General features: G+C 43.3%; 1 protein-coding gene across 2 annotated transcripts in view; it reads left to right on the top strand.

The window, feature by feature from the left end:
* Positions 1-21,664, top strand: part of SAP30BP (SAP30 binding protein) — a 34,037-nt gene that overhangs the window by 1,318 nt on the left and 11,055 nt on the right. Inside the window, exons 3-4 of one of the 2 annotated variants that reach the window (XM_068914150.1) lie at positions 2,255-2,302; positions 16,310-16,352. In XM_068914150.1, coding sequence (XP_068770251.1) covers positions 2,255-2,302; positions 16,310-16,352 — 91 coding nt within the window. The remainder of the gene's footprint in view (positions 1-2,254; positions 2,303-16,309; positions 16,353-21,664) is intronic. The other variant, XM_068914151.1, reaches the window with a different exon arrangement.

A 21,664-nucleotide genomic window follows, 5' to 3' on the forward strand; every position in this document is an offset into this window, starting at 1 on the left:
GCAGAAAAGAAAATAGTCTGTTTTTGGTTCTGGCTTTTGATTCTTGTTCTGTTGCTACTTTGAGAAGGTGTAAGTGATAGCCAGATTCTAGGATTAGATCCCGGTTTATCCTCAAAGTAAAGTAATGAGGGTTTTTTACTGCATCAGTGATCGCTGGGTGTTTTGTGTGTGTGTGTGTGGTTTTTTGTCTCTAGAGCTTTTAGACTCTCTTTCAATGAGAACTCCTTAGTTTAAAAGAAAGTGGTAAGTGTGAACTAGATGGTTGTCGAGAACTGTTATGTGTAGCATTGACAAATAGGCACATAGACTGGGTATTTTTTCTTGCATACACTGTTTTCAGTATAGGTTCAGCTATCCATCATTTGAGAACTGCAAAATACCTTTCCGGTAACGGTGATTGGTCAAGCCACTGCAGTGGTTAGCCTGTAGTTCTGGTGTGTACTTGTAGTCATTCACCCTGTAGATCTCTGCAGGTTTGCACTTAGTTACCTGGGGGGGGCTTCTTATCTAGTCTTGTTGCAGGAGAACAAAGTGTATTTCTTGCATCTTTGACCAGATTCAAGAGCTTCCTTGAATTTGCTTGTGCTAGTGGCTTATATTGATTTTTGAGTTCTTTTTAGAAAACAGTGCAAGTTGGACTCTGCTTGTCTTGAGTTTTTACCTAAGCACCTGTGTCCTTACGTTAGCTACCTTGGCCATGATCGAAAAGGCCCCCCTCCCTCTTTTCTCCCCCTGTAACATGTTTTTAGTTCTAGGGCTATTACCTATCAGGTTAGTGGGGTTTTAGATCCATTTCAGTTACCTGTCTTTAACATGAACAATTCAGCCCAGTGTTGCTCTGTTGAAAATGACTTATCTGTTTACTGTGAGGGAGTATGGAGGGGAGGGGAATCTCAAGTGTGATTAAGCACCAGCTTACTTGGTACTATAATTCTTGTTTAGTTGTACACTTACTAGTATTAAACTTTGACTGATAAGCCTGAATTATTGGCACATGTGCATGTTTCAGAAAAGCAAGCTAGGGAGTAATGGAAACGAAGAAGAGATTTGATATCCCACTTCTGTGGGATATGTGTGTTTTTTCAGGTAGTTACAACTTACTGACACAATTGCATGATCACTCTCTAGCTTGCCTTGCCAGATGTTGCTCATGTGCTAATAACCTGAAGTGGCCACTTCATTATCAACCCTTCCTTTCAGTTGCATGTAATCATCTCACTACTCTTTGTTTTTGTTTTTGAAGCTGAAACACCCAAGTTCTTGTTTTGGGGCCAAAGTTGAAATTCAGTGACGAAGTTTGGAGGAAAAACCATTCTGCTGAGTTGTGTGAGCATGAAAAACTCTTTCTGCTCCTCAAATTTGTTTTGAACCCAGAGTATGTGTTTATGTTTAGAAACATAAGTAACTGTAGGATCCCCAGTAAAGTAGCTAGCTGATGGGTCAATGGAACTTTAGGCTTAGCTACCAGTTGGGCCCAGAGCTGTAGCTTACTTCTAAGATGGTGTGGAAGGTTACAAGAGGTTTTGAGTTTAATATTTTTAAGCTCTCATAGGGCAGAAATTTGCTCTTGCCCCAGCTCTCTGGCTTATTTCTGGGTATAAGTAAAAATTGAATGAAGACTGTTACTTAAAACACTTAAGTGTCAATGATTCCGTTCTGTACAAGTTCATGTTATGAGCTGCAGATAAGGCTACTAGAGCACTGTACAAATAAGAAAGATGCGGTGTCAGCTGGCATCACCGGATCTTTGGAACTTGGTGCCAGACCCTCACCAAGCCTGCATGTTTGGTTGGATGGCAGGCAAGCTGTGTCCTGTATGTGTTGCTGATGTGTGCTTGGGAGTACAGTAGGTCTTGCAAATGCTGCTTTTTCTGTGAATACTGCTGAACAGGGGCAAGTGCAAAAAAGCCCCCCCAAAACTAGAGGAGTCAGAATTATGAAATGAGAAATGCTTTTTTCCCCCCAGTTCTATGGCTTCTCATTGTCTAGTTTTGAGCATTCAGGAGTTGCATGAATTCTATGGGAGTTGTCTGCTACTTAGCGATGCTTTTGCTTTAAAAAAACAACAGAACCCCCACTTGTTTCCATGACTGTAGGACTTATTTTCCTTTTGTAAGTGGGTGGGGCAAAACTAACTTCTGTGGAAAGGGTCTTGGACTGCTGCTGGGCTGCTGTATGCAAGCCCTTTGCTGAAAGTGCAGTAACTTGCCAAGCCTGCTCTTTAAGCTTAATCCTGTAAATTCTTGTCTTGTAGGAAGATGACGATTCAGAGACTGAAAAACCTGAGGCTGGTGACCTAAAGGTATTTGGAAGTGTGGTATGGTGGTGGGGGGGGAAAGCTCAGTACAAAAGGAATAAGTCTTAACAGCATGGGTTGGTCTTGGTTTGTGATCTTCTGTAGCTAGTTTCACACGTTCTTTTTTTTGTAGCTGCAACATGATTTTTTGTAAGGTCTTAAAATCTGGCTTTTGCCAAAGGTAGTTAACTGGTCAGGCTATGGACTCAACGTGAGGATCTGGTTCTGAACCCCTGAACTTGGCCTCTTCTTGTGAATGAAATCTGAGGTGGGCTTTCTGACAGCATCTCATCTATTTTGCAGTGATCTGGGAGATGTAGTAGTCAGTACAGAATTCTCTTACTTCTGACCAGCATTAGTTGAAAGACTTTTATTAGAACAACTTAATGAATAAGTGATTTTGTACTCCTAGAGGTCAGGAAACATGACAAAATTGGCTCAAATGTCTCCAGCTCTTCCTACCAATTTGAATAAAGTTCTTTGGCAAAGATTATATTAAAAAAAATTGGAGTGATATGCCCAAATGACAGCTATCGTAACGCCATGATTAATTGAAGTTCTTTGTATCCTGGGATTACATCTCACTTCTGCTGAACAACAGGTGTTTAACAGAACATAGGAACACAGATAAGGCAAGAAGTAGGGAGAAAGGCCAAATCCATTTGACACGTAGAGATACGTGCTCCGATTTCGATGTCAGATCAATCCCCCATGCAGTATGAGAACTCTTTTGGAATATTGAATGAATGACGATTACAAGGGTCTTTGTTTTATCCAGTGACTTCTTCAAAGGTGCAGAGCATCTCTAAACTTTGCTGAGAAAACCAGAGGGCCATGCTGCAAGCTGAAATTCTGTAGAGCATTTAAATTAATGTACAGCTTTCATGGGACAATAGGAAGGCAGATCTATGCGTTTAGCTCTCCTGCCTATATATATTTTGTAACAGCACCTTCATATCAATTTCCATGATATCTGCATGGGTCTACAGTGGTAGACAGCTGAAAATCTTGGCAGCTGTACTGTAGCTGGTGAGGTCTCTTGCATCACAAAGTGTGAAATGTGGCTGAAGCCTTTGGCATGCAAGTAGGAGACACAGAAATGGAATGTACTGTTGCCTTTCCTTGTTGCAAGAAAAATAATTCACAGATTTCCTTAAGAGAGCAAAGGGCCATCACAATCTTTGTTCTTTCTCCACAAGCTGCCATTTCACTTAACTTTTAAATATTTCCCATTGTGGCTGGCTTAGGCATGCTAGCAAGGTATTTCTAAAAACTGGTATATTCAAATATTGCATTTGCTTACACCCATTAATTTGAATAGAGGAATAGACAGGCTTGCCTTGAATGAGAATTTTGTTGTATATCATCACAGCCCCTGTAGCAAGGCCTTGTTGCAACTATATGCCTTTCTGTCTGCTGAAAAAGGGCCCTGAGACTTCAGGGCAGTAGTGAAGCTGTCCGACAGCTCGGAAGTAGAACAAAATAAGATTATCGTAGCTCTTGTCTAAATAACGATGAATTATAGATAGCTTAGAGCTGAATTGTGCAATTACTGCTTTAAGGTATTTCTGATGCTTCATGTCAGTTTGCGTAAAAAGCCTCCTGATTTCAGTGAGTTTTATGTGTTACTGTACAGATGTATTTTGCCCTTCTGAAGAGCAGTTACATGTAGCTATGGAGCAGCATTTCAGCTTAATATGGGGAATCGAAAGTGTTTAGTATCTTAGATACGCTCTGCAGTAAGGACTCTACTCAGTGGTCAAACCTGAGTGTTGTTCTCTGTTTAAAGAGAATTTCTTCCTCTCTGAAAGGAAAGTATTTGGGAAGGATAGCAGGGAGACAGAGCTGAACCTCAGTAGTTTGACTTCTATATTGTCCTTACTACTTGACTTTAGACGTAAATGAAAAAGGCAATAGCTCCTCTGGGCTTTTTATAGTTCTAGCTAAATAGCTAGTGGGCCCTGGGAGGGATGGGAGAGGAAGAATCACATGTCAGTGTGCTACATGACATACTGCCAGGTGGCCCAGTGCTGTGTTGCTGACAGGGCAGGCATGTTGCTGTAAACCATCACGTGGGGCGCTGACTTGTACTGGCCGTGCTATTAAGAAATTCAGGGGAGGGAGAAGGTATGGAACATATAAAGGTAATCTTAGTCAGAGCAATAGCAGGTATTTCCTATCACCCTTTTCCACCAAGTGGCAGTGTTCTCCTGGTTCTTCCTTGCTGCTTTGAGCTTGCAGCATCTCTGAGAACTTGTGAGTAAGAGTTGTTGCTGTAAATGCAAGGTGTGGCAGGAAGTGGGGCACTTGATTAACTCGCTGACACTTTTGGATAACTTTATTTTTTGTCCCAGCTGAGTACTGAAATTGTTCTTGCTATATGGACTTCATTGTAAGACATCACAGATCTGGAGACGTGTTTAAATAGGTGGCATAGGCTCTTTATACGTGGCTAGGACTTTTCCAGGATTTGAATCTGACTTTGTCAGAAGACCCGTCCTTCAAAAGGCTATTATGAATGAACCTGAACCCTTGCAATTGATCAGTTAATTACAGAACTTTTTATAAGCCCTGAGTGTACATCCCACGTTGTTTCTACTGTTTTCCTCTCTGAACATATGGTAAATGAACTATATTGAACTTGTGTCTTAGAGTCTTGGTCAATTATTTAATTAACTAGGCCAGGTTATATGGAGAAGGGGTTCCCATGTACCTGCTGCATCCTGTGGTGGTGTTGTGGACTTGAACAGTAACATACACAAAACCTCCAGAAGACTTGCTTTGCGTCAGTTATGGATATAGACTGAAGAGACTAAAAAGTGGGGAATGTTGTAAAAACTTGCGCTGACAAGTGCACCAGTAAAATAATGGTGGAGATGTGTGAATTTAGTGCCTGTCTCATAGCTCCAATGAGGAGAATTTTTTTTTTCTATCCCCCTCTGTGGTGTTTGAATTTACCTCAGTTTTTTGTCCTGAGCCCAGTCAGCATGCCCTTGGTTGCTCTTGATGAAGGCTTATCTGTCCGCTTCGGCAGCCCTTGTTCCTCACTAGAGGCGAAGGCAGTATAAAGGGCTGGATGGGACTGCAGCTTTCCCATTTCTTCTGAGTTCTGAGCAGCGAGTCCCGATAAGCTTTTCAAGATCAAACACTTCTGTGATGTCAAGCTGCTGTTTTATCAATAGCCTCAGGAGATAAACTGAGGCTTTCTATAAACCTTCTTGAGAGATGGGTGTGTCAGGAGTAGAAGATTTCTTTCAGATGATTGCTGAAGCTTAAATATTCTTCCAGAGTAGACTTTTGGACCATAGGACGCTCTGTTACTGAGCACTTATGAACCAGTCCTGAACATTGTATGCTTATAGAAAAACCAGAATCTTCCTCTTAAATTTAAGTAGCGTAGTCAGATATGTTACATCCTGTAGCTGTGTTTGAAGTGAGTCAGGGACTCATGGAAAACAGGAGATTCAAATCTAGGAAAAACTAATTGATTTCCAGAATCTTACTCTGGAAGGATGTGCTCAGCATGCGGGGCAAGAGGTGTTTGTTATTGACCCAAATCATTTCATTGGTCCCTGTTTTTAGGATTAAGCAACAGTCGCTTGCTGCAAACAAGCTACTGTCTTAAAAGAATTTTGGAAACAAAATACTTCTTAGAAGGGAAAAGAAATGGTCAACAGAAGTTGCTGGCAAAAGCATGATGTTAAAAGATGGTGTTCTGCATCTAGATGGGCTCTTTATGTCCTCTCCTGAGATGATGAAACTGTGGATTTAAAAAAAAAAAAAAAAAAAAACAAGAGCTTGTGAATGCTGGTCTGAAATTTGGCATTTTGCTGGCAGTTGTTTGGAATGACAAGGGTTAAAGGGCTGCGCGGTGTATGCGGTCAGCTTGGGCTCTTGCCAGGGGCTGCCTATGGTTACAGCCTTGACGCAGTAACAAAATACAAGCCTTCAGAGCTCACTAATGGACCAGCCCCGCAGGAGGAAGCGAAATGAATCTTAGATGAAGTGCTGACCTCATGCTCCAGGCCTTACTTGGAGGGTTCTGTACTGTCACATTGTGGGGCCGGGTGAATAACAGGTTACAAGTGGTGATCAAGGACAGAGTCCAGCCCTTCTGCTTGGCTTACTGGCGTTTTCACAGAGGGAATCATTAACTCTCAAGCCTTGATTATGGTATCAGGACTAGCCAGCACAGGAAAGTTGATAAATATTGCCACTCCCTTTGCGAGGGAATGCCTGACACATGGTAACAGTTTCTGAAAGCAGGTAGCTACCTTGATGTTTTCCTGTTTTGTTTTGGGTTTTTTGTTTGTTTTAAGGCTCCCCTGCTTTCTTCCGGTATTATACTGAGAGGCAGCCAAACTGGGATCTTGTAGAAGCAGCAAAAAGGCGTCAAGGTTTTAAGAGAAGTGCTGCATTCCTGAGCATGTCTCTGAAGTACCTTAAGGATCTCCAGATTTGTTTAGCTTTTATGGATCCAGTCTACCTGTAAAATATTTTCACTGTGTTATGATGCATAGGTGTGTACCAATACTTAGAGGATCTTAATTGCAGTGCTTTTTATGTTGTCTGCCCATTAACTTGTCTGTTTAAATACAAAAACTATGTTGCTTTCAGGTAAAAATGAGAGCTGAGAATCAGTAAATGGAGGTGTGTGCAGCAAAGTATTCTCTGTAACCTTATTTGGTAAGGCATGTTAATATTTCTGTGTTCGAGACACTTTGAGAATCTAGCTTCACAAATACCTGCCTGAACCTACTCAGTAACTTTGACCTAAGTGCACTGGCTTGTAGTGCACTGTGGAAAGGCTCTCAATGTCTTATCAGAGTCAAATTTCATTATTTTCTTTCACATCCCCCCCACCCCCGCCTTGCTTTTTGACACTGCTCAGGTAGGTGTTTTGGCACCTCATGGACAGAAATGGCACAAGAGCCCCTATATTTCAAAAAAGACCTTTATTATAGATGGCTGTGCTACGTACATCGTTGTAAACGTTTTCAAAGTGTTAACTGTGCAATGTTGAGGGCTAAAGTTCGCTTGCCAGTAGTTTGTTTCCCACTAATTTCTTTGCCTGTGAGCACAGGCTAAAGCTTGAAGTGGTAAGCTTACAGAATGAGATGAAGCTGAGACTGTAATAAGCTTCATCTTCCTTGCTTTTAATACGTGCATGGAAAATACTACCTGCACTTCCATCTCTGTGTATTTTTTCCTCATTTTAGGCTTGGCACGCTGCTTTCCAGTGCTCTGCTGAGGGATCGGGAAAGTTTGGCAGTTCAGCAGGCAGCATTACATGTGGAAAGCCTTTAGGGGGAGTACACTCAGCCTCTAATGCTGTACACTGCACTGTTAAAATGAATGCTCCAGTGTTAAAACAGCTGATACCTCTCCTGGTTGTCACTTTTTTTAGGTAGTTGGCCTTGGTTATTGCTAGAGAGTGTCAGCAGTGCTTAAGCAGTCTTGTATGCAGGCAACTAAGTAGCTTTCAGCACTTCTGGGTTTTGCCCCTTCCCTACAGAAGTGCATGTACTTCTGTGTCTCCAGCTCTGCCTGCCTGAGAGGGAAGTAAATCATAGCATTGCTGGTCTTCAGAGTTGACTTGCCTCCTTCAGAGCTGCTGGCTTGAATCCAGCTCATGAACTATTTGGAAGATGAGACATGTCCAAAGACATGCTTGTTCCTTCCTCCCCGCCAGGCATGCATGCTGCGGCAAACCCTTCACTCCCTGCAGTGCTGAATACCACAGATTATTGACACAGGTGTGGCTTGCTTTTCTCCAAAGGAAGAGTCAGGCTTTTTCTGTTTGTCTTTAAACTTGGAGAAAAGTCCTTTCTGGAGCTGCTTTCCTTGCATATTTCACCTGATAGAAGTGTATGTTGTTCAAGTCCAGTTCTTTGCCGTACTGAAACAGCCTATTCTAAATTCGCTTGTTGGCACATGTCAGAGTGAGAGTCCTGGAGTCTGAACGGTCAGACAGACAGATGATTGTCTCAAATACCAGCAAACATCAGATAATAGCTTTTTCCAGCTTCCCCATTGTGGGTACTGAAGGGCCAAAAGTTGAAAAATCTCCATGGAATCCACTCATGGAGCAGCAGATTTCCCAATGATGATACTTGCTTTTGCACCTTGCCTCTACTCTAATCCATGAAGCAGGATTTTCAGTACAAAGTGCTTGGGAAGAAACCTTGTGCTAATTTTGTCAGCATTCTTGAGCCTTTCCCTTGCTGTTGTTGAGGCTTAAGTTTCTTCACAGTCAAACTTCACCTTCTGCTTGATTCTGCCCTGCAACAACCTGCAGAAATAAAATCCTTAAAGTAGGGCTTGAGGTGTCAAGCTGTCATGCAGTGCTGGTATTTAACTTCTGAATTCCTCCTTCACAATTGGAAGCAAAAGTGATTTGAATGTGGAATTTATGGGCTCTGCAGAGCAAGGATCTTCCTATGGGCTCTTCTGGTGCAGACTGCAGAGCGCTGTGCTGCTGAGTGGGTTCAAAGTGTGGCAGTCATTAACCGTTCTCCTGCTCGAATGGGCTGTGGCTGGATGGGTTATCTGGTTAGGACGGTCTTCATGCAGGTAGCATGTTTACACCGCTGCGTCCTGGCTGATCCCTATACTATGGAGAGGCCATACCCTCTGGTCTTGATCGGTTAGTGTTAAACTTGGAGAGCCCCTAGGAAGCAGTCCTAAGTGGAGTGAGGTGGGGAAGGAGAGGAAGGAGGCAGGGACCTGAAGCTTGTGGCTTCAGGACCCAAGCGCCACAGCAAGGCAGGCTTTGACTGTGCCTCAGCGTGGAAAGCAAGAGTTCTGGTGTACGCTTCCTTGATGGGAAATGATTTGATAAAAACATTAGTTGTAAGTGTTGAGATAGCGTGTCAGGTGAATGGAATCAAGTTTCAAAGAAGCTATTTAAAGGATTTCCTGCTATGAAAGTTCCCTTCTGAAGCATTTTCTCACTGAAACACTTTGCCAGATCTTGGCTGGGTTTTTTTGGTGCTTTGTCATAGAATTTGGAATGAGTGAAGATGGATTTTTAGAGATTTAATTTAGCTTAAAAAGTGAAAGGCGGTGTCAGCTACACATGTTCTTTGTTTTGATAAGATGCTTAAGGAATGTCTCAGGAGCTGACTCTTTCCTGTCTTGTTTTTCCTTCCCTCTTTCTATCTGCAACAACAATGGCATCTTGAAATAGGTAATTTGTACAAATAGTACATTAGTGATGTTGGAGTTTTAATATAGTCAGTTGTTTCCTATCGGTGGCTTGTTTTTTGAGCTGGTGTGCTGTTCTGAGTACCTAGATCATAGTCCTGGCAGTTTTCTCCCTTTTCTTTGTTAAATTTCTTATCCTGTACTGGGCAGCTTGCCTGGAGCTGCGTATCGGAGCTGGCAAACAGGATATGGCTGTAGGAAATGGGCTTGCTTCGAGCTTTCTCTTGGGATTCTCCTCTTTCACAATACAAAAAAAGGGGGGGGGGGAAGACAAGCTCTGTCCTTCAGTTCCCTTGCTTTCTCTTCTCCCTCACTGCGAGCACACATGGCACCCGTTGTTTGCTGTCTTCCGCCTTGTAGCGTGTTAACATCGGGCAGATCTGGTAGACAAGAGATGAAATGGTTCTTGCCATATACTCTTAATATAAAAAGAGAAGCTTCTGTTTTTCTCTACACTTTAGAACTTTTGGTCTTGTAAAAAACCAAGAACAGAATTGCTAGCACGTTAGTAAAAAATGCAAGGTCTAAAGATCAGAGATGTTCAATATGGCAAGTATAAGTCTTTTTCTTCCTGCCTGTATATGAATGCTTCACCTGCTTGCTCTGGCAAGACTATTTTTGCTATCAGCTTAGCCAGCTGTTTTTAACAGTTTGTGCTGAGTTAGAGTTTCTTTCCATCATACTCAGCCAAATGAGGCTGTTGATATTCTAGGACTACAGGGGAGAGTCTGAATTGTGGAGAGGAGGAAAAATTGCAAAAAAGTTATTACTGGCATTTGCCCAGATGAGTTCACTGTAAAAACTGTTGTGGCAGTAGGTGAGTCCCTGTGTTAAACGGCTACTCTGGTTACTGGTCAAAGAACTATGCTAAAAAGTTCTCGATATGAATGTCTTCCAATTAATCCGCAGCCCACCAGGGTGCAAACAGTGGAACTGGCCTGTAGATTGTGTGGGGGTCAGTGTAAATTGAGTTACATTTCTTTGTTTTAATTGCAAACGGGTGAAATAGTTGAGGGGGAGGCAGATCAAAGTCTGCCAAGAAGCAGCGGTCCCTGTCTCTGGAAAAGGGGAAATGTTGTGCTGAGATGCACTGATGCTTCCTAACTGCTTGAGGTTTTCTTAATACTAACTGGAAGCGAGTTGGGGGAAAAATAGGAAGGTGGAAGGCTAAGTTGGCTGCAAGTCTGGGAAAGCAATTGCATGGTGACAAATCTGGTATCAATTTTCATTTCTTACAATTTGTGTCTTGTTTTATTTCCCATCTTTTTTTTCTCTCCCTGTATGACGATTTCCCCTCATAGTTGGGAGTGTACCTGTGCTAATATATGCAACTGCTTCTATGAGAAATTGATGGTTGTACCTTTTGGCAGTAGTTAAATCCAGTATAAAGCTCACATTGGACACTGCCTTTATGGATCTTGTTTCAGGAAGGATTTAGCAAGCATTGTTGTAAATGAGTCTATTCTTTCCAATAATTAAAGCTGTTTTGGGTAAGCCTTTCCAAGCTTGAATTCAGCAGTCTCAGATTCATATTGTTTTTGTTTCCTTCCTTTAGTCTCTGTTCCACACTGTGCAGATTGTGGGCAATTGTTTTTCTTTTCTGTGGAGCCTGAGCAGAGACTTTTTTATATAACTTAATAGCAACACTCTACAGCTGAAAAGATGGTCCATGTTTCGCCTCAGTAAGATGAAGGCTTTAATCAGAATGCAGGGTGTTTCTGATGTGCTTATACACAAACACTTGCAGCTTGTTGTTTCTCCTTAACTGATGATAAGAAAGCCTAACTATGACATTGGGTTCATATCAGTCAGGCTATCACAGGCAGTGCTGTCTTGCTCAAGGCTTGAAGACACGGCCTTTTGTCCTAGAGAAGTAGTAAAAAATGGAAAACTTTCCTAAATGCTGATAGGAATAGTAATAAAGTAACTGTGCTCCTCTCTGTGAGGTCATATCCAAGGTGTGCACAATCACTCTTAGATGTGCAGAAATTGTGACTTATGTTGGTGGGTGGTCCAGTTATGTGTTCAAAAAACTTTCTTTTTTTCTTCTTTCCCCATAACCGTTAAGCTCTTTGGAGGCTGCTGTTCTTTGTTAGACTCCTTTCCCTTGATCCAGGGACTATCTCCCCCTTGCCTGGCTTTCTCTTGGTCCTCCTCCAGCTTGGCCCTGAGCCACTGCAGCATCCCTTGACTCCTTTCAGTGGGTCTATTGGAACAAGGTTGTCTGGCTTTAGGCCCTTAAACAGTGGATCCACAGAGGCTTATGCTGCAGCTAGACAGCAGCCAGAAAACCAACTTGCTGAGTGCATGAGAAAGAGGACTACCAGTAATACCAGATGGGATAAAATGGTTAGAGAGAAGGAATGAAAAAGGGAATGGCTTTTTTGCCGAGTTTGTATTTCTGTGGTGGTAAAGAGTATTTGGCAAAACTGATTTGTCCAGGCTGACTTTGTGCAAATGGTGAGCAGACTGGCTGCAGAAGTAGATTCAGAGATGTTCCCACGCAGCCTCTTAGAGCTCAGGGTTGTGAACACAGCAGGATTGGCAGGTGCCACTGCTGAAATCCTGGCTACTTATCAATGATCAGGATCCAAATGGAAATGCTCCTGTGCTGCCTTGGCTCTAGGATACTTAAAGGCTGTAATAACTTCCATCTAGTTGCTCAGAAGATGAGATTTGGGGTATAATCTTGCCTGAACAGTACCACTCAGTAGCTTGACTTTTGCACTTTGGCCAAGATACTGAAGCATAGTACTGTGCATTAGGGTACTGGTGACACCCTAATCTGCAAAAAGATCACCTTGCCCTGAATGGATTTAAATAACTTGTCTATTTAAACTTCAGTTACCTCCCAAATTTTCCATTGCTTAACTGCTTTGGAATTTCTGTACGAATCTTCTGTCAGCATCCAACTTATTTCTTTCTCTTTCACAACTAAGATAGGAACTGTGCAATATTTATTGTACCTCATTTATCTGCTCAGTGATTCCCTTGTTCGACGTTATATAGGATCAGATCTGCAGAAGACATTTATTTTCTCTTAAAATGTCCTCTTTTCTAATTAACCTCTTGAATTCAACCTGTGCCCCAGTCTTGAATTAGCTGAAGCAAGATTTTGAAAAATGAAGTCCAAGATTCATTCCTGCTAGTAGGAGTTGCATTCAAGATGATTTGGCAGGACACCTGGCCTATTTTGTGCTGCTGAAGTGACAATTTAGGGTATAATGGGTATGTTGTACTGCCTCTCCTGTGGATGCTTGCTGTGCTGTAAGTACCTCTATGCAGTTCAACTTAAGCATCTCTGGAAGTATATTTGCTTGCCCTGTGTAGTGGGTCAATTCACTAACAAAATAGTGTTAGATAGCTGTTAAAAAATTAGCGTAGGACACTTCTTTTGTTGGCTAATTACTTGACTCAAGGTGTTTGGACCTAACCTTGAGTTCTGGACCTTCAGGAGGTGCAATAGGCTTGAATGAGACTTCTTGCATCTGCCAGACTGTGTGCCTTTGGTCAGATTGTTGATACTTGCCTGCTGTAGTGCTGGACAGTAAATTGAGCAAATATGAACAAGTGCCCTAGGAGGGGTCGGTCATCCCTTTGTTTTCTGAAGGCATTTGAGAGGCTTGAAAGAAGTCTGACTAATGAAAAGCTGTGTTGATGTCTTCAGCTTGTTAATCATGGAGCAGTGGGTGTAGGTAAGCAGTAATTCCTCAGTAAGCAGACTTCATATCCTCTGGGCAGTGAGGTGTGGCTATAATATGTTAGTGAACTTGTTTTCTTTTGCTTGGCATAGCTCTAGGGTTTCTGATGTTTTGGCAATGTCCTGAGGGTATGGAGATGAGACTTGCTAGAGTGGCTGTGTTGAAATGGGTGTTGGTGGTTAGGCCAGGTAAATACACAGCTGCAGCCTGATAGGACTGGTTTCACTTAGGCTGTTATGGGGCAGACTTGTGCTGTAGCTCTAGGATTCGAGGGCACAAGTTAAAGGACAAACTTGTGGTAGTGAAAAACTTATGACTCTGGAAATTCATAAAACATACTGTTTAACACATCTGATACTTCAGAGATCTAAGACAGATACCCAGAGAGGTTTTGCCCTGTCAAGTTATTTCTTGGAATTAACTCAGTTTCCTGACAACTGCGTTCATGCATTTGGCACTGGCTCCAGACAGCTGCGAGAGACTCGAGAGTGGGGTTTGGAAAACTTCAAAAATACAGTGAATGCTCCTGCAACCCTGCTAAGGCTGCTTTATTAATTTGGTCTGTTCTTGAGGGCATTTCATGCGTGTCTAAAGCTCTTGAATTTGACTGTGCCATTGGGTTGCTTAAGTATATGCCTGGCAATATTGTGTCAGGGATTTTTCTTTGCGCTCTTGGAGGGTGGGAGGAGGGATGGGGTGGAGAAGATGGGAGGGATAGTGGAGTAAATAAAACAGTGCTGCATAGGAGTAAGGATCAAGGGGTGCTTAAGGACGTAGTCTCCCTCTTCCTTATCAATCTGTTTGTAACAGAAAACTTCCAACAGAATATTGGCTATAGACCAGCTAAGGGTGAAGCAACGCAGTTCCCTCCTTTCATCCTTACAAATATTTGTTCTCTGCCTGTAAAACGAAGGTGAGGAATACATTGAAGTATGCATCTTCCCTCCACAAGGAAATAAAGCAGCCTTTTGTCTGAGCGTTTAAACTACCAGTGAGCAATTGTATGCTGTCTGCACATATGTTTCCCTTGCATCTGCAGCTCTATGAACTTCACCAGCCTGCTTGCAACATTTGCATGCTAGTCTGAATTTGTCCTCACAGAAATTATTAATTACTGCAGAATTGTTCCTCGTGTCACTGATGGCAAACTGAGGCTCGCTGGCTCTGTGTAGCTGAGGCTCACCGTGTTAACGCCATGCAGGACCGCGGAGAAGGCGGCCTCGCTTGCCTGAGTTCCTGTCCAGCGCCCTTGCCAAAGAGGGCTCGTTCTTCCAGCGCACGCTTCGTTTTCCGCTTTGAAACGTCGTACTTCTGTATAACCTTTTCTGGTTGTACTCTTCTTTCTGAAGACCCTGGGAGAAGAGGTGTTAATAGGCTGGCCCAAGCGTGTCCGCTTAGAGCGGTCGGGGCTGTTAGGCCACAGCCCGTGTCGGTGCCGCACGAAGCAGGCTGGTTCGTAGCCAGCTGGCCAGCAAGAAGATGCGTGTTCCTTCGTGTACTTTTTTTCTAAAATAGCATTAGCCTTGTGGGGTTTTTGTGCTCCTAGTGTACGATGGAGAGACAGTGCTTTTTTTCATGGAGGGCTATAAGTAGTGCCACATAGCAGCGTAGTGCCACAGAGAGAATGTGCGTGGTTTTTTTCCTGCTCCTGGAGGGCTTTGGCTCCTCTGGAAACCGGTAGGTTTTCACGGTGAATTTGACCGAGCATGTTCCCAGACTGGCTTGGCGACCTTGCTCCTCCTTTCTCCGCACCGTACGCGCCTCTCACCTGCTTGGAAGTGGAATAGAGGAGGGGGTTTAAAGTGCTGTTACTAAGCAGCAAGGAGGCAGCATTATGTCTGTGTCAGGTTGAATGAATAGCTCCAGTGTTCGGAGGCACTGGGGAATTTGTGACACACAGTCCAGTGAGTCACAAAAAGCCTTTGGGAGGGAGGAGGGAGAGGACAATGTTAGGATACAGTTGTTAGTGTTTCATAAACCTTACTTGTGCTGAACTTGATCTTACTCGTGGCTCTCCTGGGATCTCTCAGAAGTACCGAAACGTTTGAACATTGGTCTCGGCGTACTGAAGGCGTATTCAGGAGTGCCTTGTCCTGCATAACACCTCCTGCGGAGCAGACTCTGATGCAGACATCTGCTGCGCTCCCACAGCTGAAGCTGCCTTTACCTTATACCAGTGTTACTGAGAATGCATTAGTCCATGCTGAAACGTTGACAGATTTTCTCAGCTCATTGGCGTTTGCCCTTGATTTGCCGATAGAGCAGCTCAGCTGTATTGCTCCTGGCAGGGCTGGCAAGAGGAAATTGATAGCGGGAGCCTTCTTCGAAAGTGGGAATACAGTGTCTGTATCACCACTGCGCTCCCCAGCATTTTGATTCTTGCAGGGTTTATTAGCCAAAGCCCTCTACGGCACAAATGCAGGAGTGAATTCTGGCACCACGCACACCTAGGAAACCTCTGCAGCCTGGGACGCTGGTGAGCGTAGTGTGGATGCTCAGGGGTCGGCGGAGAGGCAGCTCGGATGCCTCTGAAGCGGCTGCGCTCTGCTGCTGGCTCTGGGAGCATTTCAGCTATTTATATGTTACTCTCTGGGGAACGCATCCTGCTGGCCCTGCTTAGTGGACTGCCTGTTGCACAGGCCTCTTGTAGGCATTTCCAGGATCCGAGTCATTTTCTATGGGCTGGATCCAGCTTGTATTTAGCTGGCTATGCTCTAAAGCACTGACTCTTGGCCAGTCTCAAATGCCAGTCTCTGGATATGAAGAATCCATGGTTTGATCTGTTGTGAGGAAAGCCTTCAAGTGCAGCAGTTTTCATGGAATTCAAAAGGAGCTGAGTGTTCAGGACTCACAGAAACAAAGCCATAATTATATGATTAAATTTAGACGCTAGCTTTGGAAGGAAACAGAGCATCCTGTAAGGCTTTAGATTTCCATGGTGCAAACATTGCCCTATTATCTAATAACTTGCATTTCATTCTTCATTTTTATTCTGTTGTCTCAGAAGTAATGTGTAAACTTGTAAACAACAACAAAAAAGACAGTATAGCTTTTTAAGTCAGAAACATACCTTGATTAAAATCTACTTCTTCCCCCTTCCTCCCAGGAATTCTCAGAACTGGAGAAAAGAGATCCCCAGGAGCTAGTTGGTAAGTTCACTAAGAAGTATTTATTAACTCACATATATTCAAACTAGATGTTATGGATTCCCCCTTTTGTATCAGATATGTAACGGGCAACGCTGGTGTTTTTCCAGATGAGCTGAAAAACAGTATAGCGTAGCTTTGTCCAAGCGGCCTCTGTGGGAGCCAGTATAACCATGAATGATGAGGGATGCTTTGTTCTGTGGTTTCAAAAACTTTAGGTACCTAAAGTCCCCCTACTGAAATGTGATTCATAGAGTGCTTTATAGGCACTGTGTTAACCCAGCACACCCTATATGTTTAGTAATGTTTCTTGAAAACTATTTGATTTTTGTGATGTTTCACTTATTCATTGCACAATGATTAGATTTGGAACAAACCCTTGGAAAATCCATTGTAATCGGCTAGAAATAGTATCCTCTGCTTGCTTTTTGTGGGGCTATGTGGAAAGTGCTATTGTATTTTATGTTGATGTTCTGACCATCTCAAACTAACCCTTTGTTCCTGAGGTTATCAGTACAGTTGCGTGGCAGCATGTGATGATACCACAATAAATCACGAGTGTAGAACTTGCTTTGTTTGTTGTCAAGTCAGCTTGTCCAGATTCAGTTGTGATATTTTGTCCACTAAGTGTTTCTGCAATAAACTTAAAACAAACTATTGGACAGTAAGTATGAAGATGCTAAGGTGTGATTTTTAAAGCAACCGTCACTGAATCTTTGGTTTTAGATCCTTTGCAAGTGGCCTGCCTAGACTCTGCACTAACCCAACTCTTATACTAAACGTTCAGCCTTTAGAGGGCAAAACTACCTTAACCAGTCTTATCACGGAGTGCAATAGAGATCTTTCTCCAAACTGCTGATCTGCTGTAAAATACACACAAGAAACACAAACAACAACAGCATTTAGGGTAAAGACTATATATAAATACTTGAACACCAATTACCCTTCTACTCTCTGCTTTTCATATGAGTGAAGCTCTGCACTAGTGAAGCAATATAGTGATAATTCCTCTCTTAGTTCAGGTATAACACTCTAGTTACAATTATGATATAGTCGCCCTGTCCCCCAGAGATTGCCCCATCCATGGAGGTTTAGGAGACTGAACCTCTTTTGCTTCATTACTGCCCAGGCTTGCATGCAAGTTTGAAAGCTGCACACAGGGCACTCGGCATCACGTATTTTGGGTAAACAGCATTGGTGAGTCTGAGACCTGGATTAAGGTTGTAATAGACCTTTAATATCCTTTCCTAATAGCAGCAGACAGAGCAACATGTGGGCTAGCTTTGTGCAGAACCAGGTTACCTGGGAGCAGAACGCTCGCCATGCTGCTTCTGTAGTTCCCTTCAATTGGACCATATCTTATCTAGTTGGAAAGGAACAGTTGCAAGAGCCATATGGTTTGTGTAATACAAGAACCACTCCCTTCCTGGAAGTTGGGGCTTTTAAAGGCTTAGAATTCTTGAATGGAAAAAGATGGAGGATTTTCAGATGCAAAGCAAGTAACTTCTCCAATCTGGAGATCTAGAGTTTTGTCTTAATATCAGTATGTGGAAGTGTAAGTCTTCCTTATTTCTCCAAAACAGCTTTCTCCATTAAAAGCTGCGGCTTGCCCTTCTTGGATAACCTATTGCTGTTCATTGTCACCTTCACTAGCTAAGTCCATGGTTATGCAGCCACTTAAGTACAGCACAAATGCAGGCTCTTGCCAAAAGGAGTGTTTGTTCTACCTCCCCTATACGCATACTAATAATGTTTGAGTGCTGTGAGCTGGACGAGGAGACTGAGCCAGCAGAGATCTACCTTCTCTCTTCCCCCCCCCCCCCACCTTCTTTTCTTTCCTCCTCCTTCCTGTGAGGTTGCCAGCAGGATCCATTCCCTGGTCTGCTTAGTGCCTGTCAGGTGAGCACTAGGGCTGGCACAAAGGAAACAGCAAAAATGAGCTGCTGGGAAAGGCACAGTTGTCCTGACTTATGCTGAATTAGTGACTGTGTAATCCAAGCCTGAAAGACTGGAAGGGAGGTTTCCAGCAGTAACTGCTCTGTGGTTGAAGAGGGAGTATATGTGGAACTTTTTTTATACATTTCTGCATCCATGTGCTGTCCTCATTTTTGTACTGCTCTAAAGAGTACGCACTACTGACAGCGCATCTCCATTTGCTGTTTCCTGTGGCCTTGCAAAATAATACTTTTAGGATGTGTGTGTTGTCCCAAGGCTTTTTGCAGCATGGTTTTGTTTACCTTTCAGCCTATAAGAAACGTCCTCTCCTGCCCTTAGGATATCTGAACACAAAGTCAGTGTTCATAACCGCAGAAAATATGGCTGAGATGCTGGTCTTTCTGTGCATTTCTCAGCCCACAGAACAGTAGGGGAACTGGTATCCTTTCATGGATGGGTGACTCACTGGCATGTTGTTGCCTCAGATTCTTTCCTGTGATTTGGCTGTTTTGGTGCCAGGAAATCAGAAACCCACACACCCTGGGTTATGCCAAGCAGACTTGATTAGGATGCCAAAGAATGCAGTTTTAGAGACCAGGCACCACTGGTTTGCATGTTTCTAGGGGAAAGCCATGCCCCTCTGCCGTTTCCACTTTTTTTCCTCCATCGTGTGTGATGGCACCTGATACTACCTGTAATCCCTTGTGGCTGGTTAAGGTACAGCACACAAGTGAACCTGGAAAGGGACAAGATTTTAATCCTACCTGGGGAACAGTGTTGTTCACTCAGAGCACTGAGACAAGATGCTTTACCAGATCTTCATATGATCCACACTCCAATCTGTCCAGGTGCTGCCAGATACTCTCATGTTCGGTTTTCTTTTGGTTCTCACTGCACTAAAGAAAACTGGCTAGCCATTTGCAGGAAATGAAGCTCTCATGAGCTCTCGTGCCCTCGTCTCCAGCATAGCCTTTGAACTGTGAGCAGTCATTTATTTCTGGAAGGAACTGCCTGAACAGTTTGCACTGTGGCAGTGCGCTCTTTGCAGTTTGGCGTTGTTATATTCTCCTCTCTTCTGTCCTGCTTTTGCAGTATCTTTTTTTCTGTTTGGTATACTGGCCAAATAACCCATCCATCTGAAACGGAACCAGGCTAAATGTAACGCTTTAATAATTATCTGTCTCATCAAGGCCTCTGGCAAACAAATATTCTCCATTGACTACTGAAGTTCTGAATCTTTCTGAAATGCATCCTAGTGGCTAGTAGCGCTTTGGCCTCTCTCTCAGTGTTCAGGACCAGCTGGACATCTCTGCCTTGCCATGATGTGGGTACTGGCTACACCAAAAGCCATGAGTACCTATTTCATACGGTGCTAAAATTTTTAACTTTTAGGTCAGCCTGTGAAAGGAGAATGTATGGACTTGGCAACAGTAGCCAGCTCCCTTTTCAGCAGGAAGATGCCTTGAGTTGCTGCCCTGACAGTGCCTTGGCTCCCACTTTCTTGGACTCCCGGCTGACTCATGGGATCTGCTCTGTGGCCTGTTTCTTAAATGTTCTTTTCCTAATCAGATTCATAGTGCAGGTGAAGCTATTTACTCATTACTAGTCAGAATTTGGGTGTGCCTGTAGTGATTTATCATGCCAACAACCAACTTCCTGAAGTCCCCAAGTGGAGATGAGCCAGCAAATCACAGGTCCATTTAGAAACTGCGGCCAGTGTCACTGCCTCTGACTCATGTAAAAGTAAAGCTTTGATCTTGGTAGAAATAACAGGATGCAAAAAGCAGTTGGATATATCCTGTGAGGACACACCTTGGCGTTAGCTCTTCATTTACATTTACTGCTGTATACACAGGGGAGAAACTTTTGGGAGCAGAATGCTCGTTTGCTTGGGTCTTTGAAAACACAAGACCTGTTACATAGCACCGTAGCACCTTGCGGCTGGTACCTGCACCAGTTCCACGGTCCCCTGGAGGGATGATCCAAGCTATCTCCAGGGGAACGACCTATTGGAAAAGGCCATGGAATCAGCTACTTTGGTATCTGTTTGGAGAGGAGTCTGAGGACTGCTCAAGGGCATGAATTCTGTGCAATTTCTTGCTGTATATAAACCCACAGGTTTTAAACTCATTCTTTTCTTCCTAAATCCGACATGTGATGTGATGAAATAGCTGAGTAATGATGAACAGTTGTCTGTGCTCAGTTTGGAAGGTGGAACAGTACACGTAGCCTCACGGCTGACTAGAAGCCTTCCGCTATGTGCAGCCACAGTGGGATTGCAGTGGACAAAGATGTCTTAATTCTAGTTTATTATACCCTGTTAAGAGATGATTCCCCTTACCACTCTAAATGATAATTGATTGCTTTCATATGGCTCAAACAAAAGGGCAAGTGAGCTGTAAATACCTTGGGTCAAAATACATCGTCCCAGTGCGAGTTCTGTGTTCTTTCTCCACTACTATTTCTGTTTAAAGGGAGCTTTGAATTGATTGCCAAATATGCTCTTACAGCTTTATATGCCTTCTTCGCTGGCTAGACAGCGTTCTTGCCCTTCGTTCCTGAGTGAACAGGAACCCGGAATTCCCCTCCCCCTAAATGTTTCTCTGTGGCTTTTCTGGTCATCAGCAAAGAAGCTGAAAAGGCTAGGGGATATCTAGTCTGGGAGCTAGGCTTGGTTTTTAAGTACTTCCCCCCCCCCCCAGAAGTCGGGACTTTGTAGGCTTTTTGCCTTTTTTTAATGTTTTTACTGACATTGTAAAACTTGTAAGTCACTGATCAGCTTTTCTGGAAGCCTAGTATGCTGTCTATTACGACCATTTCTGTCTATTTACAATTGTTTCTCTGGGTTCCTGAAATTCTAATTAAATTAGAGACTTCCCCATCCCTCTAGCAGCTGTAACCTATAACAAATGTCAGCCTTGTTGTCAGGGAGCTCTAGTTTCCCTGCTTTTCTATAGGGACTCTGGCAAGCTTTTCCCTCTCTGTAGAGGCACCCTCTTAGTAAATGCCAAAGGACGCTTTTTCTTCATTATTTGCAACTGCTGAAGAATTTAACCCTCAGCAATGTCTTGATCGACTAGAACAAGTGGTCGCCTGCCAGCTTTGTGTCCCGAAAGGATATTGTCCTTATTGCTTTACATTTTGACAAAAGAACGAGAAACTGGAGTAGTGCTGAACACATGTAGCGTTGATTATCCGTAGCCTCAGCTCTCTGATAGTCTGCGCTGGACAGCGGGATAGTATGCTGTGCCCAAATGCCAAGGTCTGCCCTGTGGGCCCTTCTGGGCTTTGGTCGGAGGAGCTGAATTGAGCGTGCTGGAACTGCAGTTCAGTCAGCTTCTACTCAAGAATATGTAATTGAGGAGCCACAAATGTGAATG

Source organism: Struthio camelus, chromosome 19 (assembly GCF_040807025.1).
Source record: "Struthio camelus isolate bStrCam1 chromosome 19, bStrCam1.hap1, whole genome shotgun sequence".
In the NCBI taxonomy this organism is placed as follows: Eukaryota; Metazoa; Chordata; class Aves; order Struthioniformes; family Struthionidae; genus Struthio; species Struthio camelus.